Here is a 27,811-nt window from a genome sequence, read left to right as displayed (position 1 = left end):
CTACAGAGTGCCATCCAAATTAACATAATTTACATCTTTACAGAAACAAAAAAATAAAAGTACATAGGGGAAAAAAAACATGTATTTTAAAAATCGGTTTATAAATTCATCTCTGGGGTGATTAATTCATGACTAATCATTAACTACAAATTAATCTGTAATAAAATAGTCTACATGCTCAGGATATCTTGTATTTTATATAACAATGGCAGATAAATATATTAATCAGAAAACAACTGCATGGCATGTCCATTTATGAAACAAATGATGTACGCCCTACTTTTATAAATGTATGTTTCCCCAGATTAACACAACATTCGCTTGCTAAAGCAAATGTGCATTTGCCATCAGAAACGGATAATTTTGAGAGTTTCTAAATGCAAATACCCCAACGCCCTCAGAGAAAAAACAGATTTGGCATTCCACACAGCACACCCGATAACAATTACATTTTTATCAATGTTGCAGTAAGAACGAGCTTTAATTTAGCGGGGGGGGGGTTCTTCTTGAAAAACATAACATTTCGAAATCCACAGGAAAGGGCGGGTCATAAAAGACAAATAGAGAAGAACATTGTATTTATCCTTAATATTAATCCTAAAATAATGTAACACGAGCCACGAGGTATCGGTAGTCCACAGCTGTAAACAGAGACAGTCACAGGACATGAGGATAATAACTAAAAATAAAACAATACTCATTGAAGTACAATTAGAAGAGACACTTTTATCTTATCTATATCTGTATCTATATTTCTAGTCTTACAAATTAGCTGCATTTAATATTAAATGAGAAGAAAATGATCAATCTAGTCCAGCCTGCTAAGGCTAAATGTTTGCCATCATGGCTGAAGAACATCAATGATTGTATTGCTATGCAAGGGATGGCATATAAAACCCATGAAAGCACTAAAATTCAAATGCAATATTCCACAAACAGTGACCGAGGCCTTGCAAGCCAGTTAAAGTTTCAACAATGAGAAAGACCTGGTGTTGCAAGTCTTTTATTTCCAGCAAAATTGAATTTGGTCTCTCCAAACACCACAGCTCTTGATCTCCTATGCTCAAAGCAGCCATGTTAAAAATGACTGTAATAAGATTTTTGGGTGCTAAATTAAAGTGACTCCAGTAGCAGCAGAAACCATTATTTGTGTAATGGAGCATTTGCAGCGGAGACTCAGAGCATGATATCACAGAGAAGCTTATTTTCTTGAGTCAAGCAAACACAACAAAGCTTTGCTCAAACACCTCCCTAATCACTAGCAAGCTCACACAGCGCCATATGAAGGTACAACAACAGTGGATGCCGAACACAAAATGCCTTGACTGCCCTCTACTGGCTACAGTGGATAGGGGCTTGGGTTAGGACAAGATAAGAGTAAGAGGTTACAGTAGTTTATCCATTCAAATTCATTTCCAAACATTGACTTTAAAACTGTTTACTTAAACATGCATTAGGCTAAAGATGATGTATGTTGATTGTATAATATCCTCCTGGTACCTAGGAATAGACTTTTGTCCTCTGTCGTGGACATTATATTTTAGTGAATTTCTCTGACATCATACATGTCACAGTTTTAAGTCACATTCAGAGCTTTTCAGAGATATCAAATGTTTGCAGGTTACGCCATGACAAAAACTTTTCCTTGGTCTTTAAAAATGGCTGACATTAATTTATTGATCAAATGTCGAACTCTTGTGGAAATGTGTTAATATTTTGCAATTATCATTTAAATCTGACTCATTTTTCTAAATTGTTTGTAATAAATCAACATCTCAGGAACATGTCATGTGGTTTCTAATCAAAATATGACTTTCTGTTACAAAACAGGGCATTGATTTTATACATATCCACTGTAGAGGACACCAGGACTTTAAAGCATGTTTATCGGGCATTTTGGGAGACACATGTGAACGGGAAAATAAATGATATATCAACATTCCTATGAAATATTAGATATTGTTATGGAAATGTTGCCAATCTTTTTGCCTTTTTTTCATTACATGTTGCCCCAAGAACATTTTACTCACATACTGCATGGTATATTAATTCATTCCATCTTTCACACATAGTTGAGAATCAACAAAGTTTGCTTAAAAACCTAAACCTGAAACCAAAAAATTGATTGGTGAATGAAATTAAAAATCCCATTGCTTTTGCCTATACCTTGTCCTGTCCTTTTCCTGGTGTCCAATACAGAGGACATAGCATAATATAATATAAGAATAAAATAGCCTATATTTCTCCCAAAAAATCTCTCTATTTGTTTCTTATGCTCATGAATGACATGAAAAAAATGACGTAAAAAAAGTAAAAAGATCAATAGCCTACATAAACACCATCTTCCACAGTGTCAATTACTCAAATCATAGCTAGTCAAGAGATTATGGGCCTATACTGAAAATCACTATGGTATTAACCGGATTGAAAAGATAATAATAAAAATGCATACACACATAATATGCACTGCAAGAGCAACATCGTTTCAGTGTGAATATCAGCAGGCAATTACATGGCATCTGTAATTAACGTTTCAAACCACTTTAGGACCTTTAGTCAATTAAAAGTTCTTACCATGTCTTAGAGAGCAGGTTGCTCTGAAAAGAAGAACTTTTCCATTGTTGCTGATGGATTGACTTCCGGAACGATAGTCCATACGCAGTTTCAAAAACGTTAGTCCAGTTTGCATGAGCAACTACATCCATTTGACCCGTGACCGTGACATTACACTCACGTGACGCATTTAAAACGACTTGTTTGAGTTCGATGCGGGATCATCAGCTGACTCGACCATGGGGGATCAGTTTGTAAAAGAAGTCCTCAGTCTGTGTTTGCAAAGGCTTGCTATAGAAGAAGCTACTTACTCTGAGCTCGGTAAGATATTATTTTCCCTATTTAGTTTAATTCTTAAAATTGTAAAATTATATTATCTTATCTTATATTTGACCTTGCACTCAAATTAAAACCTACCTGTCCCCTAGGTCCAATACGTCTGTCATTCGAAAAGCACAATTTTGCTTGATTGTTTAGTGTTGTTGTTTATCTATTTCTAATGCATTCATATTTGGTTGTTCTTTGTGGTTTATTTAAACATGTGGGCCACCAGCAGCATGTGTGTTGTCAATTTTTACAGTGTAAGGTACTTGTTTTGGCATGCTCATATTTGCTTTTGCTCTGGTTTGAATGCTGGTCTCAGAGCAAGGCGTTCAAAAACTAATTTATCGTGGTTTCAAAAGCCTCTTCAGATCCCTGACAGTGGATTGAAAATTGGTGTACACGACCATCTTCCTTAGGAATTTGATGGATGATGATGATCTGTTGTTCGTTAGTGATTTTTCCAGTGTTTTTAAAACCCCAAATTTTCATGTTGCTACCGTTCAAAAGTTTAAAATCAGAGTTTTTGTATTCGAATGAATACTCTTAGGCTGCATTTATTTGATAAAAAATTCAGTAATATTGTGGAAATTACAATTTAAAACAACTGTTTCTCTTTTTTTAAAATGTAATTTATTTCTGTGATTGTAAAGCTGAATTTTCTGCAGCCATCACTCCAGTCTTCAGTGGCACATGATCCATCAGAAATGGTAGTATTGAAATACTCACTGTAAAATGGTATTTTTCTACGAATTACTTTTTCTGAGGCTAAATTAATCTCCCATTTAATCCAAACCAGAAAGAACATTACTGTCTCGGATAGCAATCACAACTCTGAAAATTGCATGCCCAGTCTATAGTAAAACAGTGCTTTGAACTTCAATAATATGTCTGCTGGGTTTTCATTGTGTCAGAGGAACGTATTAAAACCACCCGTCCATCCATTTTCCAAACCGTTTGTCATATGTCGCAGGGATGCTGGAGCCTATTCCAGCGTCTCGAGTCGTAGGGAAACGCCATGAATGGATGGCCAGTCCATTGCAGCAGGGCTATATTAAAATCATTTTGAGGTAAAATAATAATTTTGAAATTACTGTTATTTTCACATGGAGGTAAAAATGAAGGGAAGTCAAGTCAATTACAGTGTAACGTAAGGGATAATGTATACATCTGAAAAATGTAAGGTGTATTGTTTGTACAGTGCTTTTGAAAGCCAGCAATACATCTTATTTAACATTTGGGGTTTTAGAAGCAAAAGGGAAAGTAGTTATTTTTTAAAAGCACTTATTTCAGCACAAAACCCACATTTTTATCGTTAAACGTTTTGTAACAGCGTCATATCTTTGTGCTACAAGTATAAGAAAAAAACTGCTTTTAGAATAGGCTATGCATGTTTTGCCTTGATAGTCCTTCTTTGATCAGAATATATCGCCATTTTGAATTCTCACCAGTTGTCTCTTATCTTCAAGAATTTATTGAGGTGGTAAAGAACTTTGAAGCTGCCCGGAAGAAATGGCTGCATGCAGAGCTGGAGCTGAAAAAACAGAAGGAGCTTCTAGTGAAGTCCGATGTTGCTCGAGCTGCTCTGGAGGTCAAACTCAAACATGCTCGAAACCAGCTAGACGTGGAGATCAAGAAGCGCTACAAAGCTGAGGCAGACTACCAGTGCCTGGTTAGTTAAGAAATCACATAGCCTTTTATGTTATGTTATGTTATGTTATGTTATGTTATGTTATGTTATGTTATGTTATGTTATGTTATGTTATGTTATGTTATGTTATGTTATGTTATGTGCCCAGTTGGTCAGTGCAGCATTACATGACGAACGTATGGACTTGGTGGAGGGCCGCAAGTGCTGAGAGGGTCTTTGAGTACAGGGCCCTTAATGTTCATGTGCTAATGAAAGTTTATAAAACAGAAGTGCTCTTTGATTTATTGACCATCCATCCATGTGAAGACTAAACATTTTACTGTTTAATGTTATTTTTTCTCTATTCATTTTTTATAATAATTTCATAATGTATTTTGTGAATCAGAGTATGCTGTACAAGACAAGAGATCTGGGATGAGCTATATTTTGCTTAGAGGTATGTGTGCAATGCAACGTTCACTGAGCAGAGATGTTACAATGATGATGATACATTAAATGTGTACAATTGGCATGTACTTTACAAGGAAAGGAATGTACCACTAATGTATACACCGAGGGACAGTGGATTGTGCCATGTGTAAGCATGACATGTACGTTCCATTTTTAAACATAAGCAACATGCTTTTCTACCTTACAATGAAGTTGAAAGTCGCTCAGTGGTGTATATAAGCTCAATCTTACTGTACTACAGCAGAGAAACATCGGGAACGCATAGACCTGGCATGAATACAACATCTTCTCAAGTTTCTCTCCTATGCTGACGAATAAAGATTTTTCTTGGCAAGATAACTGGTGTCCGCTTCCGTGAATCAAATAATAATGGGGGAAAAGGCTTAATTCCAAGTCTACACATGTGAGAGTATATTAATGATACTTATGGTGTCTTATTAATTCATTTGACAGGAGCGGCAGATGCAGTTGATATGTGACGTACTGGTGCATGACAGCAAGTCAAGTGCCTGTCTCAATGAAGAGCAGAAGTCAATGCTGACCAGCTTCAGTCATAAAGGAGCCAGTGTCCCACAACACAGAGGAAGACGGTACCTCAACGTTCAGCATGCTCTTCATTTAGTTCTCAGTTCGCTGGTGTTTTCCCCCCCTTTCACAATGCTGTTTTCCATCATGTGTCGTTATATCAGGTTATCAGTGATTGATGAGTCCTCCTTCCTGTCGCACTCTGACATCAGTTATGACAGAACGGATGATGATTTGGTGAAGTATCACATTTAGTATCATTTTTATTCATGATGTAGGATTATTGTCAGACACAAGCAAAGTGAATATGCATAAAAATCACTGAAAAGCTCAAAGCAATTGTTTCTAAAAAAATATTTCACTGGTATGATTTCTAGGACTTGGACAGCACAGCTTTTGTTAAGCCTCTCAAGTCAAGAGCTCGTGAGAGAAGAGTAAGTGCTGCTAGTTTACAGTACTTATAAAAAAATTATATAAAAATATATATATACATATGTGATGGCAAAGCTGTAATATGCTGATTTGCTGCACAAGAAACATTTCTTATTATCACTGTTAAAAACTGCTTATTTTTTTTGTGGATACCGGGATGCTTGGTTTTCAGGATTCTTTGATGAACAAAGTTTAAAATAACTGCATTTATTTAAAATAGATATATTTTGTAATAATGTATAGACTTTATTGTCACTTTTGATCAATTTAATGCATCCTTGCTGAATTTTTATTACTTCACCTCAAACTTTTGAACGATAGTGTAATTGGAAAAGCTTGGATTCCAAATATAGTTTTAAGTAGAAAAAAAGGACACCACTACAAATGGCTGTCCCCTCAAATAGTGTACTATAGGGGGCGATTTCAGACACATCCTAAGAGTAGAATGTTGCACACTTCATGCATTCAACTGTCACAGATTTAAATACATAGCGGAGGGGGAGGGGCTCTCAGACTCCAATGTTGAATGACAAAATAACCTTACACGATTTAGTACATAGTGTATAAGTGCATAGTTCCTCATTTGGGACGCAACTATAGTTTTGTGCTAGTTGTAATGTGTCTCACTTTATCACTGCTTGTTTTTTAGCGTTCATCAATGGGCCCAAGTGTTGGACCTCCGATTTCAAAACGGGGAAGAGTCAGCGGGCGTTCAGGAGATCTACTAGGGACAAGACCAATGGAGAAGGTTGGTAGAAGTTTATTAAGGCTGATATTTATTTTTCTCCATCTCATTTATTTTGAACAAGTAAATGCAGATACGTGTTTCAGTATAAAAAATCCACGAAAAGTAATACATTAAGCAGAAATTATCTGCATGTTGAATATTTGATGCCGCTATGCATCGTTTGAGTCATCCTGTTAAAGTCAGTATAAAATATATATCCTATATTGCCATTTAATGAAATGGCTCCTCCTGGCTTAGATGTCTGTTGGGATTGTAGCACACAGTTAGCAAAATGTCAGGTATGTTTTGTGAAATGTAGAGTCTCCTTCATTTTTTTTCCCCCTTCTATCAGTAGGGGGATCATAATATCCCCTCTATAGGTTAGTCTGGTGTCGTTTCTCATCAGCTCGTTCGTTCATCAGTCCCTCATCGGACTGCTTGCCATCATATTGGCCACACCCACCACTACACTGCTCGGATGAGAACAGCAGTGGACCATGTCCTGTCTGTCTCCCTCCATGGGACTCGTATCACTCCCACTCAGCTGGCACTGATCACTAAGAGAGAAGCAAAGCAATTTGGCACTTTGAGAAACTACATTTGTCCTTGTTGCCAGGAACGTGGACATGAGCTTGATAACCAATTGTTATGCTACTCAAAGGGTCTTGCATTCCAGCAGAAAGAATGATTGGCTTCAAATGGATTTTTTGTGTGTGTTTTTGTGTGTATGTGCTAAGGAAATCGAGACGACGGTTGTGAAGGCGTCTGTCTCTACCCCAGAGACTGGAGGTCAGATTCACATGGTAATAGACATAACCCAGGAGACTCCAGAACATCCATCCAGGGCTTTCAGAAATGAAGATTTCCCGTCTGTTGATGGTAAATAAGCCTCGGAGGCGCCACTTTCACTGACACATTCTAACCTTCCCAAACTAACCAGAGTCGTGCATGTAGAACAAACGTCTGTGTGGGCACATAGTGAAGTCACAGAGGCTGAAACGCTTGTTGAAATGGAGGCGATCGCCCCTGAGCCTGCCGTCCCTCAGCACTTCACGCCCATCGTGGATAAGACTTCCCAGCATGTATTTCAGCAAAAAACAGTAGGAGGCCATTCAGTTGTACTTCTCAACATGTTGCGTGGCTTTTACACCTGGTATTTACATCTGTTTCTTGAGTCATGTATCAAACATGTATTAGATTTTTTTTTCTATTAGTTTCTTTGACTTTACAAGAGATTGATTACATTGGTCAGAAGAGAGAAAGATGTCAGATTTGGAGTTACATTTGTAATCACTCCCTCAGCTGATGTATTAGAAACACTCACGCAGCAGCATTAACTAGTTTTCTGTCATTTAATGCAAAAGTAATATAACACAATGTATAGTTTTAGAAATGTGCATAAAAGAAAATAATAAAAATAATAATAATTTTGGTAGATTTAAGATGTTAATAACTGTGAAAATATGTCATCACAATCTGTGAAAAAGTCCATGTAAAATAGTTTTTTATTATTTTATTTTATTTTATTTTATTTATTTTAATGGGTCTCACTTTAGCACCGTTGTTGGTCGCCCAATGCTATAATTTAATATACACTTAATCTAAAAATATATTTTATTTTATTATATGAACATTTTAAATAAACATGAATTTATTATATAAAATATACAGTGCTATGCATAAGTTTAGACACCCATGCTAAAGTTGACTCAAAAGAGGAATAAAAAATCATCTTTTGGAAATTAAACTTAATGCCTTAATTAAAAAAATTTGGAAAAATCCAACCTTTAAGGACACCAATTTTCTTTGTGAATGAATAATGTATCGTAAATAAATAAATGTTCTTCCTTAAAATACAGGGTGCATAAGTTTGGACACCCCTATGTTAAATTCCCATAGAGCCAGACAGATTTTTATTTTTAAAGGCCAGTTACTTCATGGATCCAGGATACTATGCATCCTGATAAAGTTCCCTTGGCCTTTGGAATTAAAATAGCCCCACATCATCACATAGCCTTCACCACACCTAGAGATCGGCATGGTTTTATTTCAGTTAGCCTAATAGTTGGTTTGATTTGCATTGAGAGATGATCTTATGGAAAGTACTCCATGCCAATCTCTAGGTATGGTGAAGGCTATGTGATGATGTGGGGCTATTTTAATTCCAAAGGCCAAGGGAACTTTATCAGGATGCGTAGTATCCTGGATCCATGAAATAACTGGCCTTTAAAAATAAAAATCTGTCTGGCTCTATGGGAATTTAACATAGGGGTGTCCAAACCTATACACCCTGTATTTTAAGGAAGCACATTTATTTATTTACAATACATTATTCATTCACAAAGAAAATTGGTGTCCTTAAAGGTTGGATTTTTCCTAATTTTTTTAATTAAGGCATTAAGTTCAATTTCCAAAAGATGATTTTTTTATTCCTCTTTTTAGACAACCTTAGCATGGGTGTCTAAACTTATGCATAGCACTGTAGTTACTATTCAGTGTTCATCATGTTATTATTCCAGTATATAATATGTATATAATGTATAAAATAAAGTTCAATAAGGAAAGACTGCCAAACGTCCTGTTTCTAGTTCACTATTGTTTAAAATAAGTGGCTGAGGTAAAAAAAAAAAAAAAAAAAAAACTTAACAAGACCCATGATAACACCAATCTGACCTTAACATGCCATACTGCACATCTTATTGTGTTGGTTTTGTTTTTAATTGTTGTTATTATTATTATTATTATTATTATTAAACTGTCAGAGTAATACAGCCTTAAATTGTAAGGGGCAGGGGACTATAAATTGACCTTGGAATTATTTAAAATAAATATAATTATAAAAAGAAATGCCAGGTGTAAACAGGGTCTGTGTTTGATGGCACTGTGCATGTTGCGACTGACCGCCAAGTCAGCATTTAAAATTTTCTAGGTGATTCGTCCAGAGACATGCATACCATGTGGGAAGAGGATTCGCTTTGGGAAGATGGCCGTAAAATGCAGAGACTGTCGAGTGGTGAGCCATCCTGAGTGTAAACAATTATGTCTGGAGAAGTGCAGCCCTAATGCTCATGGATCAGCTCAGCCCAATGAGGTATTCACCTTTCGTACTGTAGTAGTGTACATGCATATTCTTATGTAAAGATGACATGTTAAAATTTTCGTTTTTTTCCCCGCTTTATAGGGGACATTAGAGAGCTTTGCCCCCTCCACACATCCACGGATTCCCTCTTTGATTGTTCAGTGTGTTCATGAAATCGAGAGAAGAGGACTTGAAGAGGTGTTTAAATAATACACCAACACAAGGATAGTTTCTCAAGCTGAAAGTATAATTACAGGGCTTGAATCATAGCACTGTATAATTGAGTTTCATTTGGATTTTCAAATCATATTGCAGTACATTACAACATCCAGTTACAGTGTATACAGTTGATGTATGAAATTTCTCTCCAACCGCACTGATATGTTCTGTCTGACTGCGGTATGTAGAGGGGTATTTACAGAGTGCCGGGAGGAGAGCGACTGGTGAAGGAACTGAGGGAGAAATACATGTGTGGGAAAGGCCTGATGATGCTCCACAAAGTAGAAGAGGTTCATGCTGTCTGTGGACTCCTCAAAGACTTCCTGAGGAAACTCAAGGAGCCTCTCATAACATTTAAGCTTCACAAAACATTTATGGAAGCTTCTGGTAGGTTTTCTTAATAATGATATTATGGAGAAGGATTTCATTTTAAATTGAAATATGCACTACTGTTCAAAAGTTTGGGGTCAGTAAGATTTGTTGTAATGTTTTTGAAAAGTATCTTCTGCTCATCAAGGCTGCATTTATTTGATTAAAAAATACAGTAAAAACAGTAATACTGTGAAGTATTATTACAATTTAAAAATAACTTTTCTATTTGAATATTTATTATTTATTTTAGTTATTCCTGTGATGCAAAGCTGAATTTTCAACAGCATTACTTCAGTCTTCAGTGTCACGTGATCCTTCAGAAATCATTCTAATATGCTGATTTGCTGCTCAAGAAACATCTTATTCTCCACCTCCTTCTCCTTCTCTTTTCAATTTGTTGATGAATATCATGTTCAGAAAAGTATATATTTTTTTTTTGTCCATTTATAATAGCTTACTATCACTTTTCAACAAATTAGTGTTGAAACCGTATTCATTTATTTATATATATATTACATGCCCCAAGCTTTCGGGCTAAAATATTCATGGTTCAATATTATAATTCAATATTTACAGTGTTTATTTAAAGGGCACTTAAAACTTACAGTAGTTCTTACAGCAGGCATTCAGGGCTCACTGGTCCTTCCAAACCATGCAAAAAAAAATCATATGATCAGTTGGACTCGCCCTAGACTCGCCCTACTCTGGTCTCAACCCAAACTCGAATGAACAGGTCTCGACTACAACACTGGGTGAAATGTTTTCAGTGCAGAAAAACTGACATTTGCGTCATTGAATTGGTTTCAAAAACTGTATGTCCCAAACATATTGTCCTTACTCCCTAAAACTTTTTTCCCCGCTCAATCATCATCGAGTCTGTCAGGAGACCCATCTTGTCCTGACATTAATAGTCTCAATTTGACTTTCACAATTTGGTATTCTTTGAGCAGTCTGACTAGATTATCCAAAATGGTTGCAATTTTGCAGAGGGTGGATTCTATAACAAGCGTCTGGCGCTTGTGTATGCCTGAGGCACTAGGACGTATGCTACCCTCATTCATTTTGGGGCGGATGGTTATTTCCCATTACTTGTGATATAGTTGACAAGTCCCTGATGACTTGGAAACAATCAATGTCGAACGTTATCTCCCAAACCAGCGCTTGTCTTTTTCAGCGTTTTAATTTCAGTCGCCGCTGCTGAATGGAGGGTAAGTGGCAGATTTAGGAGCAGTCAGGGTGCTTCTGCTATTATTATGGAGTTTTTTTTTTCCCTAGCCCTCATAGATTCAGGATGACTCCAGGGTAAAGTACCTCCCTTTTAAATTATAAATTGGATTGGATGTCATGGGGAGAGTCATATTGTCTAATTTCCTTGGCTAGGAATGGTTGTAGCATATAAATGAGAGAAAGTCCTTCATAATGCATTGCTGTTACAGGTGTTTGTTCCTGCTCACTGAAAACTAATATCCTTAAGTCAGAAAAGTTGATAAAGTGATTAATTCACCTATAATATCGGAGATATGGCTCTTGTAATGGAGCGTAATTGAATCCCTGTGGCTGGCATTTTTTTCACTCACAGAGATGGCTGATGAAGACAAGAGCGTAGAAACAGTAATAAAGAATATCAAAGAGCTGCCGAAGCCTAACAAAGACACCCTGTCCTTCCTAATCCTGCATTTGCAGAGGTAAAATGCTCTAATTTAAATATTTCTGCAACTCTGCCTTCGTATACTTTTTTTTTAAGCATGCTTGCTTGTTTTGCAACCGCATTCATGTTGTTTCTCAGGGTAATGCATAGTCCATCGTGTCAGATGGATCAGAATAACTTGTCCAGAGTGTTTGGCCCCACTATCATTGGTCACGGGATGCTAGAACCTTCTCCCATGACCATTATGAGAGACACAAACACACAACCCAAAGTGAGTTGCTAGAAAATCAGGATGTGATCAATTGCTTGTGTATTTTATCTTACATGTCAAGAAATAAACCTATTCTAACTTCTTTGCAACAGGTAGTGGCTCGGTTACTGTCGTTCCCCTCAGATTTCTGGGAAGGCCTGCTAGCTGAGAAGGATCCACTTGTCCCTCCTGTGGTTGATTCCAACATCAGCAATGTCGGCCCAAGCACTAGCAGAGGTACATGCATTAGTATCCACCATGTGTTGAGTTCAAAGTCAGTCGGTTAAAGTTAAACTGCTCACTAGTTGCAAATTTCATGCCATTTAAATTGTTCACATGATCTTCTCTATTTGTATTTTTAACACAATGTGTACATTTTAACTTTAATCATTAACTTTGTTCCTGAATGTGTCTTTCAGATAAGATATTCAAACCTCTGACCTCTCCTGAGATGAGTAAATATTCTAAAACTACATCCGGCGGCTCAATCAAGGGTCGGATCAAGCACTTTGGTGGCACTTTCAATAACTCGTAAGCTACTAATCCTCATGCAACTTTTATTGTATTGGTCTTCAGCTTAGTATTGCATGCTTTCATAAAAATTCTCTCCTTTCTAGAAGCAAACCAAAAAATGAACCAGGAAAAAAGAAATTCTTCACATCCCCCAAATGATTTGTGTGTGTATAAATGTGTATTTTGTGTGCCAGATAGTTGCACTGGGACACTTTGCTTCGGTGGCTTGAACTGTTTTTTCCTACCACGCTTAAAGTGCTTTAGCACTTTATATCCTATCTTGGAAAATAACTTTTCTTATGAATTTAAGTCTGTCCGGAAAGAAAGAACCTTGAGACATGAGACTACACTTTTTGTATTGTTTTTGTAAAGGGTTTAAATGTTTTTTTTATAATAATCATGTATAAAAATAATGTCCTGGAAAATATCTAAAGGCGGTATAATATAAACGCGGTGAAATATTGATTTGAAATAAACTAGATGAATTCATGTCTTGTGTACTTTGTATAAGTCACATATGGATGGCACTGTCTGCATTAGTGCCCTCAGAAGTCAGGCAGTATCTCTGGGAAATTTTAACTCTTTCCAAACTGCAAAAATGTTTTGGGGCATTTTATTTCTATTATTAATGTGATGTCTGTAATTGAATAATTTGTCTTGGCCTTTCAAGGTTAAGAAAAATAATTGATGGTCTTGTAGCTCTTTCACCATAAATATAGAGACATTGTGATTTTTCTACAAGGCCAGCAGTAAATTACTTTATTACCTTATGTGACTTAATCAAAATGTAATTTATTGCAGACGTCTAACTATTGCACTGCGCTCGGCTTTCATACAGAGAGCAGTCACAGAAACATCAATTATTCAAATCAATTACCAACACGACTGGTATCCAATTACAGGATTTTACCATTTGTCTTACCGTTTTTTGTTTTACATGACATGTTAAATGCTGGAACGAAATGGTAACAGTGCGCAAATAAAACTGCCTTTTTTGCACCTTTCTTTGGCATTTCACTGACACAAGGGAGCCAACAAGCTGTAAATAAAATGCATTTCAAGTCTTTTCAGAAACAGATTGACAAAGTGATTTTCTGTAGCAGAATTATGTTAGCATTTGTTTTATCCAGCTTTGACATGATGACACTGGTGGTAAATCTGTGCACAATACAGCACCAGACATTTTTACATGAATACCCCTGAATATTCAGAGGATTCATCCATTATTAATGTTTACTTTCAAAGATCTGTTTTTTGTAGATTTGTATGCAAACGCCGTACACTGAAACTACAGTATGATCTGGTTTTTGAAGCTTCTGTTGAGGTCTTTATGTGGCAGGACGATGGAGTTGAGAATGATGACCTCAGATGGAATATTTACATTGCAGCCTGATGAGACAGAGGGAGAAGTATGTGTTTAGATAAATCACTCTCAAAAACATAATATATTCATGATGGTGTCCTATAAAATTACCTAGAATTGTAATGGAAGGTGTTAATTTTCCATCTCTGAAGAGTGTCTCGCTGTCAATTTTGGCATATGGGTCATTAGGATTCGGATCACTAGGGGTCCCTTCTACTCTGGCCCATTTGCCAATAGTGCTGCCCCAGCCCACAATACTGTTCAACACACAGCTGTGATCCTACAGAAGACACAGTCAGTTTATATGCTGTATATTGTGTTATTATGAGTCATTGGTTTCAATTTTCAGACAAAGCAATATGAAGAGAAAGTGGCATGAACTCACTTGTAAAGTAGCACCATGGAGGATGATGGACTCCCTCACACGAACTCCTGCGCCGATCGTTACTCCTGTTCCTATGGACACGTTTGGTCCTAACTGAAGGGAAAAGAAACACCAATATAACATGGTTACAAGTCATTACAGGTTACTTATAATGCAAATGATAAAACAAGTCAACTGTCCAAAAATATTTTGCACACAACAATCTCTGCGCCACTAACATCACCAAGTGAAATTGCAAAAATGACAACGAACAAGTTTCCACCGTCGTTTCCAAAAATGGCCCCTATATGGTTTAGTAATAATGACCTGGGTCCAACAGTGTGATTCCTTAGTGCATGTTATTCTAAAGCAGAGATGCACAAACCAGGGCCTGTGTCTATCATGCCTTATAAAATTGGAGAAAACTTTAATTTGTCATTTCTCTCTTCTTTTTTTTTTACATTTGTACATTTGATTTAAAAAAAATCTAAATATTAACATACAATTGTTGGATATAATGCAACACTTTGCTGTACTTTTGGCCCACGTCCCCCAATAAAGATTGACATTTGGCCCTTCGAAGTAAAAAGTTTGGGAAAAATGTAATAATCACTTGACTAGAGAACTGATGACTTTTCTTTTGACATGACCAAGACTAAAATAATGTTATGTTAGTATTAGTGCTGTCAAATCAATTAATTGCATCTAACAAAAGGTTTTGTTTACATAGTATGTGTGTGTGTACATATTATTATATTATTATTATATGTCTGTATGTGCGCATGTCTGTGTATATATACATATACACAGATATACTGTATGTATATATATATGTGTGTGTGTGTATATGTATATATATATATATATATATATACAGTATATATACATATGTATAATATATATAAATGTAATATATATATTATACATATGTATATATACTGTATATATATATATATATACAGTATATATATATATATACAGTATATATATACAGTATATATATATATATACAGTATATATATATATATATACAGTATATATATATATATATATATACAGTATATATACATATGTATATATATACAGTATATATACATATGTATAATATATATAAATGTAATATATACACATTATGTAAACAAAAACTTTTGTTAGATGTGATTAATCTCAAGTAATTGATTTGACAGCACATTAATTTCGAACTAAACATACTTAACATAAAATCAAATATTATAGCAAACATTTTGCACATTTCCTGCTGAACATCCCATTTTACGCAGAAGTGCAAGTTGCAAATTGAAAATGTATTGTGTAGAGAAACTAATCAATTTAACTATAAAAGAGAACTTACTACAGCAGTTGGATCAATGTTGGCAGTTGGATGTATATAAACATTTCCTAAAATAAAATAAAAAATGCATTAGAAGGACTGCATGAAAAGCTTTTACAGGCAGAAAAATGTGATATTTCCACAAAGCATTTACCTCTGGTCTTCGGCCCTCCATCTGTATTGGTAGCTAACCTCTCTGGATGTGTCTTGTGATACTGGTTAAGATACAAGCGGCTTGCATAGATCGCAGATCTGACAGAGGGGAGGGCATAACATTAACTATAATAACACAAACGTTATCAAATGTGGTTACAGAGAACATAATCAGAGCATAAATCTAATGATACAGCATATGTCAAGAACTAACCCTGCAGATTTGATCTGACTCCAGAAGCGGTCTGTTTTGTACACATATAGCTTGCCCTGTCCTGCCAGTGCAGTGAAGATGTCCTGCTCCAGACGGATCACCTCTGCCCGATGCCAGCCGTTGGACTGCTCTTCTCTGAGAACAGCACACAATGCATAGTAGTAAATAAAAGTTTTCATTTCACCCTCTGGTGATATCAGGAAACGTACTCGGTTACTAACGTAACCTCGGTTCTCTCTAGAAGAGGGAACGAGTACTGCGTTTTATCAAAACGCTACGGGAAAAGTCTCTTTTCACGAAACACTGAAGCAAAAAATTATCCTTTAATTTTCATATATGTAAAACGCGTTGCGGCAGCAGCAGTCAGCTATGGCGAGACGGCTTGCTCGCTCATTGGCTGCTCTGCGGCAACTGCTTAAGCCTATCGAGCGAGGCCTGAGATGACGTCAGGCCAATGAGGGCGCTTCGCGCCCTCCTCGCCACTTCCCGCCGAAACGGGCGTGGCTTACCTCTATAAAAGGAGCTCGAGAAGGCTGATTCACTTGATTTTGATCGCCGAAGCGAACCAGAGTGAACCGTACGCACGGCAGAGAACGCAGTACTCGTTCCCTCTTCTAGAGAGAACCGAGGTTACGTTAGTAACCGAGTACGTTCTCTTACGAGAGTTCTCTCGTACTGCGTTTTATCAAAACGCTACGGGAACCCCTTGCAAAACGCCGTGCGTGCTGGGATAAAAACACTGATCACCGGAAGCTATTTCAGGCACACAGTGCATAATCACCAGATTGACTCACACAGAGTCAGGGAATAAGGGTGGGAGCCTTAATTCCCTATACTGTAGCGTCGTAGAATAGACATGTCCACAGACGCAAGTATAACGTCACATAGACAGGGTAGGGAACCTGAACTAATGCGGGAAATGTGGGTCTTACACAGTTCTGCCCAAGATAGTCGGTAGCGCATTGCGCATGGGTTTCAGTGGTCTGACTAGACGGCTGAACAGATTACACCGACAAAAGCTTAGCCTGTAAGGCGGGAACCTCTAGGTTATAAAACCTGATAAATGTAGACGGAGAGGCCCAGCCTGCCGCCGTACATATATCCTGTAGGGAAATCCCGCTGGACCAAGCCCACGAAGAAGCAACGCTTCTCGTAGAGTGCGCTCTGACTCCCAACGGGCATGGAATGCCCTTGACAGTATAAGCTAGCGCTATGGCGTCAACTATCCATCTGGATAGACTTTGTTTCGAAACAGCCATTCCTTTGGAACGTCCGCTGAACGAGACAAAGAGCTGCTCTGTCTGTCTGAAGACAGCAGAGCGGGACATATAAGCTCTTAAAGCCCTAACAGGGCAAAGAAAACTCGAGTCCCCTTCCTCACTCAATGCCGGCAGGGCAGCCAGGGATATAACCTGAGCCCGAAAAGGCGTGTTGAGGGATTTCGGCACATAGCCATGCTTAGGTTTGAGTATGACTTTAGAGTCATTAGGACCAAACTCCAAGCATGCCGGGCTCACAGAGAGCGCGTGCAGGTCGCCTATGCGCTTCACTGAAGCGAGAGCCATCAAAAACACTGTTTTGAAAGACAAATGTTTGAGGCTAATAGACTGGATAGGCTCGAAAGGGGCACCTTTCATGGCCGCTAGGACCGTAGAAAGGTCCCACAAAGGAACTGAAGGAGGTCTGGGCGGATTCAGTCTCCTAGCTCCCCTGAGGAAGCGGATGACTAAATCATTCCTTCCCAGCGACTGACCCAGCGTTGAACCAAAGAACGCTGAAATAGCCGCCACATACACTTTGAGCGTGGAAGGGGATCTGCCCTTATCCAACAGCTCTTGTAGGAAGGAGAGAACCTCCGTTACCTCACATTCGAGGGGTGAAATGCTCCGAGCTGTACACCAGCCGGAGAAAACCGACCACTTCGAAGCATAAAGCCGCCGTGTCGACGGTGCTCTAGCCTGAGTGATGGTATTCACGACTCCCTCTGTGAGACCAACGGGTATCCGTTGAGCACCCACACATGAAGGGACCACAGTTCCGGGTGTGGGTGCCAAATCGAGCCCCCGGCCTGCGAGAGGAGATCTCTCCTCAACGGCAGTGGCCATGGAGCGATATCTGCCAACTGCATCAGAACTGGGAACCATGTCTGGTTCTCCCAGAACGGAGCTACAAGCAGGACTGGGCATTTCGTTTCCCTGACCCGTTCCAGCACCTGTGGCAGGAGGGAGACGGGGGGAAAAGCGTATAACGGGCAGCGCGGCCACCTCCGGGACAGCGCGCTGTCGGTCTTTGAAAAGAACGCGGGGCAGAGCGCGTTTTCGCGGGGCGCGAAAAAGTCCACCTCCGCTCTGCCGAATCTCTCCCACAACAGCCGGACTGTTTGTGGGTGTAGAGACCATTCGCCCGGGGGAACATTGTTCCTGGACAGTCTGTCTGGGCCCACATTCTGAAGCCCAGGTACATGCACTGCTCTCAGCGAGCGTAAGTTGTGCTGAACCCATAGTAGGAGGCGTTTCGCCAGCCTGTACAGGGATATGGATTTCAGACCGCCCTGGCGATTTATGTAGGACACCACAGCCATGTTGTCCGAACGGACTATGACGTGTTCGTCCTTGATGCGGGGACAAAAAACGCGTCATCGCGTTGTGCACTGCCAGCATTTCTAGGCAGTTTATGTGTAGGAGCTTTTCTCGTTCCGACCACAGGCCGAAGAACGGTCTGCCCTCGAGCAGAGCTCCCCATCCCGAGGTGGATGCGTCTGTCGACACCATCCTCACTCTCGAGGAAGTCCCCAGGCTTACACCTGATTGGTACCAGTCGTCCGCCGTCCAAGGCGCCAGGGCTGAAACACAGCTCTGATCGACCTTGAGGCGTAATCGACCGGTCGCCCACGCTCTGCGCGGTACCCGCGTTTTCAACCAGAACTGCAGCGGGCGCATGCGGAGCAAGCCCAGCCGGAGAACTGACGATGCTGAAGCCATGAGACCCAGCATCTTTTGAAACTTCCTGAGCGGGGTGACAGCGCCGCGGCGGAAAGACCTCGCCGCGCGCTGAATGATCAACACGCGCTGTGGTGACAGCCGCGCTGTCATAGACTGTGAGTCCAGAACGACGCCCAGAAACAAAATCGTTTGGCTGGGGTTCAGTGAACTCTTCGCCCAAATGACCGTGATACCAAGATTCTTGAGGTGATCGAGTAAAATGGTTCTGTGCTCCACGAGCTGTGATCGTGATTGAGCTAGGATCAACCAGTCGTCCAAATAGTTCAGCACTCGCATGCCTCTGAGTCTGAGAGGAGCGAGCGCTGCGTCCATGCATTTCGTAAATGTACGGGGTGCTAGGGACAAGCCGAATGGCAGGACTGTATACTGGTATGTCTGACCCTCGAAGGCGAATCTCAAGAATCGCCTGTGATGTGACGCTATCTGTATTTGAAAATACGCGTCCTTCAGATCTATCGACATGAACCAGTCTTCTCGGCGAACATGCGCGAGAATTTTGCTGGTTGCGAGCATTTTGAAACGGCGTTTCACTAATACTCTGTTCAGTCGTCTGAGATCCAGAATGGGTCTGATACCGCCGTCCTTTTTGGGGACTAGAAAGTATCTGCTGTATATCCCCTGTTCGCTTTGAACTCGGGGAACAAGCTCTATCGCCCCTTTGCTTATCAGTTTTGATATTTCGGCGCGAAGTAGGTGTGCTACATTCAGCGGAACCGAAGTTTCGACGCGCGCTGTGAAGCGCGGAGGGCGTCGACAAAACTGTAGCGAGAAGCCTCTCTTTATAATGCCTAAGACCCAGTCCGAAACCCCTGGAATAACGGGATAAACAAAAAGTTGAGAGAGCAAGAAAAAGAAAAAAGCATGAAGAGTCTGTGAGTTCAGTAAAAACATGGCGCACGAGTGACAAGTCCACCACACTCGCTTTACCCAGACCCTCAACATCATCATGTGAATCATTTGATAAACTGTGTCTCTTCTGTGGTGAAGTGGGCAAAAAAAAGGAACTGAGGAGGGCTGCCACCCTTGGCTTGGATAGAAAAGTGAAAGAATGTGCTCAGGTGGTGGGTGACAGGCATCTATTGGCTGAACTAGCTGCTGGTGACATGGTTGCTATTAATGCTGTTTATCATCGTGCATGCCTGACTAGGCTCTATAGAAAAGCAGAAACTGTTGGATGTGACTCAACTGAAAGTAATGCAACTAAGGTCATCAGAGCACATGTCCTCAATGAGTTGCTCGAATACATCGAGGACTATCGTTGCTCAGGGGAATCACTGGCAATGTCTGACTTGACAGCCCTCTATGACAAGCGCATTGCTGATCTTGGATTTCCAAACATCAAATGCAACACCACACGCCTTCGGAAGGATATTGAACGCCTGATTCCTGACATCAGATCAGTACAAATAAATCGTGTCTGGTCCATTGTATTTGATGATGACCTGAGCAAAGCTGTTGCTAACATGAAAAACAACACTTCTACCGATGTCTCCATCATCTTCAAAGCAGCCAAAATCCTTCGGCAAGAGTATCTCCCCATGAAGCATGCTTTTACAGGTGCCTTCTCAACTTCCTGTGAAGCTGATTCTATCCCTCCCATGCTGAGACCGTTCTTACACATGCTTCTTGATGGATCAGGTATTGATCAGCCACCTCCTGGACCTGAGAAGTTCCAGGCTGCAACATCCATTGGGCAGCAAATAATTTTCAACTCTGTAAGATGCAGATCCAAGAAACATGGCAGTGTTCCTCATCACATAAGAGAGAGGGAAACACCAGCTTCGCTATATCTGGCAATGAAACTACACCAGCAAAGTGGTAGTAGATATCTGGTGGAGGCCATGCATAAAAGAGGAATGTGTGTCATATGACCGCTTGAAAACATTTAGCATAGATATAGCGAATTCAGTGATCAGTCACTAGGAGCAGATTGGTGTCGTGGTCCCACCTCAGGCAGTCCACTTAATAAAAGGGCCGATTTTGTCAAATAGGGTGTCAAATTTCGTTCAACCTACCCTCCATTCGATGGCAGACATGTCATACTTCATCCGCGACTCAAAAAAACGTCATGCTTCTATACAAAATCTTCGAGCTAGAGTGCATTGAATCAGTGCGAACAAAAGCGGAGCTAGTGTGCGAGTGAGCCATTTTATCAGAGCAATATTGTCAACGTCAGCGAGTATTTGCATTAGATTATTATTATTATTATTATTATTATTATATCTAATGGCATCAATAAAGCTTACCCGCAATGAAGTGTTGGGTCTTCTATTCGTGGACCCTGATTATGAAGGGGAATATCTGCCTGATTCTGAAAGTGAAAGTACCGTGTGTGCCTCTCCACAATCGCGGTGACAGTATTGTGGTGGAGACTTTGTTTGTCTAATGCCACTGGGTATGTTAGACGAGGTCGAAGTATTCATAGGACAGTTAGGGGGCAACGTGGAGGCAGGGTGGGGAGTCGCAATGACAATGACAGTAGTCCGAGCTGTGCACATTCGGCGCGCGCGCGAGGCAGATTTGGCCGCGCTGCTCCCAGCAGGACCAGAGACGGTGTGACACGGGGCAGAGGGGCTATTATGCATAGTCTATCGCAAGCTGATGGGAATGCCGGCTTTTGAGTACTTGGCCAATGAGGACGATTTACTATATGTAGTAAATAGAGTATCTCTACAGCAAAAGGCCAACCACTACTTGCATTCGGTTTGTTTCTACCATTTATTAGTAATGATTTACACAGTTTGTTTACTACTTACTATTTACCTGAGCATTCAGTATTGTGCAATATAGCATACAGAAGGTGAGGGACATTTTGGGGGGAAAGAAGTGCTGCATTTGATAATTTTATCATTTAAACGTGACTTTTCATGAAAATTCTATAATCCAAGATGGCCGCCACCATAATGACGTCATAATATGCAAATTAGATGGGAAAATGTAATCCCTACATAAACTTTGGGTCATCCTTAATATTTCTCTAATTTACAGAAAGTCTCTATCTTTTATCACTTTTAAGATATAGCCTTTTGAAATTAAGATGTCAAAATCGAACATTTTAGGAAAAAACCTCTGGCGCCGAAACACTGTGTTTGGCATGTGTTTTTTAATAAAAAATTGCATACTTCACCTCCAATTGTCATGGTAAGGACAACATTATTGTTTTTTAGTCTTGGAACCTATTTTATTGGACTCCTTGACCCCAAAAATGTACACGTTGATACCAAATTTGTCATTATAGCTATAACAGAAGCAAAGATATGGGCCTCTCAAGTATGGTCGGCGGCCATTTTTAAAAAATGTGCGTATATAAGATACAAAATGTGATCTCACGTGTGTCTTAGGATAAATTTATTTCTATGGCCCTAAGGTACTTCCATACCAAAGGGGACCTTTGCATCATGACTTGAAGTCAAAAGTCACTTAACCTCCCTACTAAACAGGGAACTGAGAAATGTGAGAGAAAAGAGGTCAGACCGACCAACGGTGGGACTAAGAACACTCTTTTCTCCTTCGCCGGTGAATGACGCGTGCAGAGGCAGGGTAGCTTTTCTTGTAACGTAAAGAAAAACTAATCCCGCCGTCCGCTTCCAGGAAGGGCAGCCTCGGAAAGGATGCCTGGCGAGTCCTCAGAGTCACCGTAGGCAATTGGCTCGGAGCGAGCGCGAGCGCTGCATGAGAAGGCGTCTTGAAAAAGACGCAGCTCTTTTAGGGGTGAGTGTTGCAGCGAACACACACACACACAGAAAACAGAGCAATATAGCAATAAAGGATATAGGCGTCGGAAAGCGCAGCAGGTACGGCTGTAGAAGGCGGCGTTGGCCAGCGGCTTCGAGGGCTCGTCCCGCTGAAGTGCTTGCTTCGAACGACGCTTGCTTCCGTGATCCAGCGATGCGTGCGCTTCGCTGAAGAGATTAAAATCAAGTGAATCAGCCTTCTCGAGCTCCTTTTATAGAGGTAAGCCACGCCCGTTTCGGCGGGAAGTGGCGAGGAGGGCGCGAAGCGCCCTCATTGGCCTGACGTCATCTCAGGCCTCGCTCGATAGGCTTAAGCAGTTGCCGCAGAGCAGCCAATGAGCGAGCAAGCCGTCTCGCCATAGCTGACTGCTGCTGCCGCAACGCGTTTTACATATATGAAAATTAAAGGATAATTTTTTGCTTCAGTGTTTCGTGAAAAGAGACTTTTCCCGTAGCGTTTTGATAAAACGCAGTACGAGAGAACTCTCGTAAGAGAACTTTTTCTAATATCCAGGACAGAGTATGACATAAAATGACACTATGATGGACAGTCATTTAAAAAGGTACAAATGAAAGAATTAATGAAAATTAAAGGTAAATGCTGCATATGCATTCATGAGGAAATCAGAGTATTTAATAGAGTGCAACAGTCTGGTTCCAGAAGTATATATCACATTTTTGTTCTTACACAGTAATTTTTTATTGTGGGTGAAATATTCACAAAACAGATTGTCACCATTCACGATGCATATTGTTGCATTTTTGTATTGTGATATATTGTGACACAATATTTTGTTACACCCCTTATATACACGTATATATGTTTTGCAATAAACTTAAAATAAGTTGTTTCTATATACATAATGAACACTTTTAAATAATCGGTTTTAACTGTATGTCATTTGGACTAAAGCTGTTAAGTACACAGCCTTGTACCTTTATGTTTTTGTCTGATTTTCAATTATTTTATTGTTTCAAATCAACATTTTGTAATGTTGTGGTTCACCTCGTGGTTCATAACTTATAATGCTGTAAAGCTATGGTAGGCAATGTTTTTCATAAACACTTTTAGTTATACTGGTTAAAACGCTCTTGACATCAGGAGAGCAATCAATAATAGAAGTGGTCTAAATATATCTATATATATATATATTTAGACCACTTCTATTATTGATAAAGCAAATAATGTAGGTTAGGACTTCCCAAACACTTTTTTTAAATCCCTATGGTAAAAAAAATTGTTCCGGAACAATGGCCGCTGATAAAGCAAATAATGTAGGTTAGGACTTAGTTATAAAAAAAAAAAAAAAAAAAAAAAAAAAAATAATAATAATAATAATAATAATAATAATAATAATAATAATAATAATAATTATATATATATATATATATATATATATATATATATATTAGACCACTTCTATTATTGATTGCTCTCATGATGTCAAGAGCGTTTTAACCAGTATAACTAAAAGTGTTTATGAAAAACATTGCCTACCATAGCTTTAAAGTATATGTGTTTTATATGTGATATATGATATATATATGATATATGTGTGTTTTTTTTTTACATATATCTTCTCTGGAAGTCTCAGGACCAAAAAAATGTTCGTCCAATCATTGCATTTGGATGCAATAATAGGATGTCCTACCTGACTGTCCTACAGCACAGACATCACACGTCAACATCATGTGACTCTCATGACGCTTTGCAGACTGACCTCTGGTTGTGTGTTCATGAGTTTTGAAGGAGGCATGGCAGAGCGCTCTGAAGGGAGGGTGGGATCTAATGCTTTCAAAGCTAGCTTACAATTGCTATTGCCGAAATTGCCTACCCTAGCTTTCCCAAACACTTTTTTTAAATCCCTATGGTAAAAAAAATTGTTCCGGAACAATGGCCACTGATAAAGCAAATAATGTAGGTTAGGACTTAGTTTTAACCATTAGGATTTGACTGGATTTTGATTGTTAGGCTATAATATTATTGGTTAATATTATTATTCCCATCCACCAGACCTTGGTCAAGGTCAACAGAAAAAGAAAAGTAGTTTCAGAGGCAAAGAAAATTAAATTTGGATGAAAGAATATTAAAACAAACTTTGTATCAGGCAGCGGTTATGCTGGATTCAGTTCTAAGTGAATTTCAGAGATCAAACCTGAAAAACAGCCTATTCATAATGGTGTAAAAAAACGTGTGTGTAGTGTCGTTATCATCACACCACAACATGCTAACATGAATCTAGTTCACAGATCATACAAGCACGTGCGCTCACTGCAAAACCTACATCACACTTGCTCCTAATCAGTCTACATCATAGCCAAACCAGAGCTTCAGCCCACGTTCAAACTTACCCCTCATACGAATATCTGATGATGGAACAGGAAACAGAATGATGGCAGACAGGAGAGTTGGAGGGGGAAAGACAAATGAAGAGAACCAAGGAAAAGAAATGGATTAAGTATGCATGCACTTCCACTCAAGAACCCTACAGGTTTTGTCCCACTCACAACAGCATGTCCTGTTGATTCTTCTGGAAAACTTCTCCGATGTGCTGGAATATCTCTGGAGTGAACAGGTATATTCCACAGTTGATTATGTCACTCACAAATGTGCTGGGCTTCTCTACATAATGCAAGACCTGGGGGATATGATGAGACAATTATGGTCTCATTTGGTATCATGTAAACATGTTTTATTCATTATCAATTTGAAAATCCCCAGCATATAAAATGTATCCTTCCACACTGAAAACTCAAGTACCTCATCAGATTTTTCATTCTCAACAATGCAGCCGTAGTTCATGGACTGTTTTCTGTTGGCCTAAAACAATCAGATTTAAGTTTATTCATTTGATTTTCAAGAACCACTAAATCATAACAAAATATCATGGATCGCTTACCAAATCTTAAGTTAAAAACAAGCTAATACTCAAGTGAGAATCCTGTTTTATAAGTGGCTTGTGCCCAGGAAAAGTCTGCATTATAAAACGTAAATGGTTTGATACAAGAACTCCTTACAGTGGTGCCGAGGATGATGAAACTGTAAGCGTCTCCGTGCTCCTTCTGGAAGTCAAGCATCTCTAGCAGAGGAAACTCTGAGCACACGTCAGCATTCATGACAAAAAACGCCTCTGGACCGCCAGACAGGATCTGATCTCTGAAATGGTAGATTCCTCCGCCAGTGCCCAGAGCAGCATATTCCTGCAGGTATCTGAGGAAGATTTAGGACAATATAAATGATAGACTTGATTAAAGGAACTTTTCTGATTTTCCAACAATAAATACAAACGTAATATAATTAAGTAACTTACCTTATTGATATTTTGTAATCTTGTTGGGCGCATGACAAAAATCTGTTAAGTTCTTCATTGGGCTGATAAAAGCCAATGAGTAAGATCTCCTTCATATTCGGAAGCTTTAGAAAAAAAAAGTCAAACAATATATGAAATGTTAAACAAGGAAACAATAAAGCATGTATTTATTGCTATATGTACTGAGTGAGCATATACTGTATACCTTAGAACAAGCCTCAATGTGATGCTGCAGCATTGGCACTCCAGCCACTGGAAACAGAGGTTTGGGCACCTCAAAAGACAGAGGGCGAAACCGGGTCCCTGTATGAACAGCAGGAAAATACAAAATCATATACTCTAAAATAAACATAATTCACAAAATCATACACTCTATATTTATGAATTATTTCTTTAATTTAGGATACATTTCATGTCCCATGAATTTTCTTAACAAAAATCATATTTTATGCATTAAGGGAAAGCATAATCTCAGACAAAGAGTGTGAGAGTGTGAGTGTGAGTGTGTGTGTGTGTGTGTGTGTGTGTTTAAATAACGATAATGCTGCGTCTATTCTTGTAGGGTATATTTTATATCCACACAGAGTTTTGCATAATATCTCTTAAAATGACCAAAAAAAAAAAAACCTTTAAGGTAGATTTATAATAGAAAAAAATGCGCTGTAGTTAATGACAGTATCTGCACAAAATATGACTCTTAAATTCTTCATAACAATCACTGTAATATAATAGATAAAAGAGGCCCTAAACACATTTGATACTTGAAGAGTAGCACTTAATCAGAGTGTGTAGTGCCATACAGTTTGTCCATAACATAGTTGACAAATTAACCAGGGAAACATCATTTCCCTTGTAATTTCTAAATTATGTTTAATGATAAAACTTGGCAACTACCAGATATATTGCACTGAAGAAATATAACTGAAACCAATAGTCATTTTATAGAGAAAGCATTTTGTTGTGGTACTTTTTTTGTTGATATGAAATGTACCTCCAATTATAGAACGAGTCCAACATCTGTGGATATATATATATTAGTCATAAACAGTAAGAACAATAAGACATTCACCTATTCTGCTATTAGACATAGGCCTACACATACACACTATACAAGGTGAATTGTGCATAAGTCCTTTGATTAACTTAACGTTATGTGTTTTATATTTGTCTAGTTATTCCATTCACACAATTTTCAATGATTCGAGTATGAGGGACATCACCTTTTTGAGGACCTCCGATTAGAATGACAGCCTTCAGCATGCTTACTTGCTTCTTATATATACATATACATGACAAAACCAAAAAGCTATACAAATATTGTTGTTGACGTTGGACTGGAGTCAACAGGTAACAGTTGAGCAAGAGGTAAGTACTCAAGCTCCTTCAGAAAATCACTTTGATGCATAAATGTCCTTACATTACTGGCATCAACGTGCAGCAAAAAAGGAAGAAATAAATACAAGAAAATAATTTTATCTATCCTATTCCAAGGTAATCAACATGACAGCGGTAAAACCCAAAGACACCACACAGCGACAGTTCCGGAAGTGCCAGAGATTCAAAATAAAAGAGGTTTTCAAAATAAAAGTAATCCTAATCC

General features: G+C 39.0%; 2 protein-coding genes and 1 long non-coding RNA gene across 4 annotated transcripts in view; 1 reads left to right on the top strand and 2 right to left on the bottom strand.

Moving 5' to 3' along the window:
* Window positions 1–2,720, bottom strand: part of LOC308692516 — a 24,554-nt gene extending 21,834 nt beyond the window's left edge. Inside the window, exon 1 of the long non-coding RNA XR_014030351.1 lies at window positions 2,575–2,720. This is a non-coding gene — a long non-coding RNA (uncharacterized lncRNA). The remainder of the gene's footprint in view (window positions 1–2,574) is intronic.
* On the top strand, window positions 2,608–14,087 carry LOC308692510 (rac GTPase-activating protein 1). The gene is made up of 16 exons (XM_081368569.1): window positions 2,608–2,874; window positions 4,344–4,546; window positions 5,429–5,565; window positions 5,665–5,737; window positions 5,878–5,934; window positions 6,582–6,680; window positions 7,397–7,538; window positions 7,614–7,759; window positions 9,589–9,750; window positions 9,841–9,936; window positions 10,146–10,344; window positions 11,909–12,014; window positions 12,116–12,248; window positions 12,341–12,464; window positions 12,647–12,758; window positions 12,845–14,087. The coding sequence occupies exons 1-16, from the start codon at window positions 2,793–2,795 to the stop codon at window positions 12,897–12,899; spliced, it is 1,926 nt and encodes a 641-aa protein (XP_081224695.1). The 5' UTR covers window positions 2,608–2,792; the 3' UTR covers window positions 12,900–14,087.
* On the bottom strand, window positions 13,078–27,811 carry gmppaa (GDP-mannose pyrophosphorylase Aa). Of its 2 annotated transcripts, XM_081368572.1 has the most exons (13): window positions 27,432–27,811; window positions 26,417–26,514; window positions 26,212–26,315; window positions 25,919–26,111; window positions 25,662–25,721; window positions 25,409–25,539; window positions 25,253–25,267; window positions 16,165–16,299; window positions 15,952–16,049; window positions 15,819–15,865; window positions 14,489–14,581; window positions 14,215–14,383; window positions 13,078–14,129 (listed from the first exon to the last, which is right to left on the bottom strand). In XM_081368572.1, exons 1-13 carry the CDS (start codon window positions 27,469–27,471, stop codon window positions 14,029–14,031), a joined length of 1,284 nt encoding a protein of 427 aa, XP_081224698.1. In that variant the 5' UTR covers window positions 27,472–27,811; the 3' UTR covers window positions 13,078–14,028. The 2 variants fall into 2 exon arrangements, with proteins under 2 accessions (XP_081224698.1, XP_081224699.1); XM_081368573.1 differs by lacking the exon at window positions 25,253–25,267 and having other exon boundaries at window positions 27,432–27,760.

This window comes from Scardinius erythrophthalmus (genome assembly GCF_964197995.2).
Source record: "Scardinius erythrophthalmus genome assembly, chromosome: 6".
Classification (NCBI taxonomy): domain Eukaryota; kingdom Metazoa; phylum Chordata; class Actinopteri; order Cypriniformes; family Leuciscidae; genus Scardinius; species Scardinius erythrophthalmus.
The sequence above is the reverse complement of the archived record's forward strand: the minus strand, read 5'-3'. Positions and strand labels throughout refer to the sequence as shown.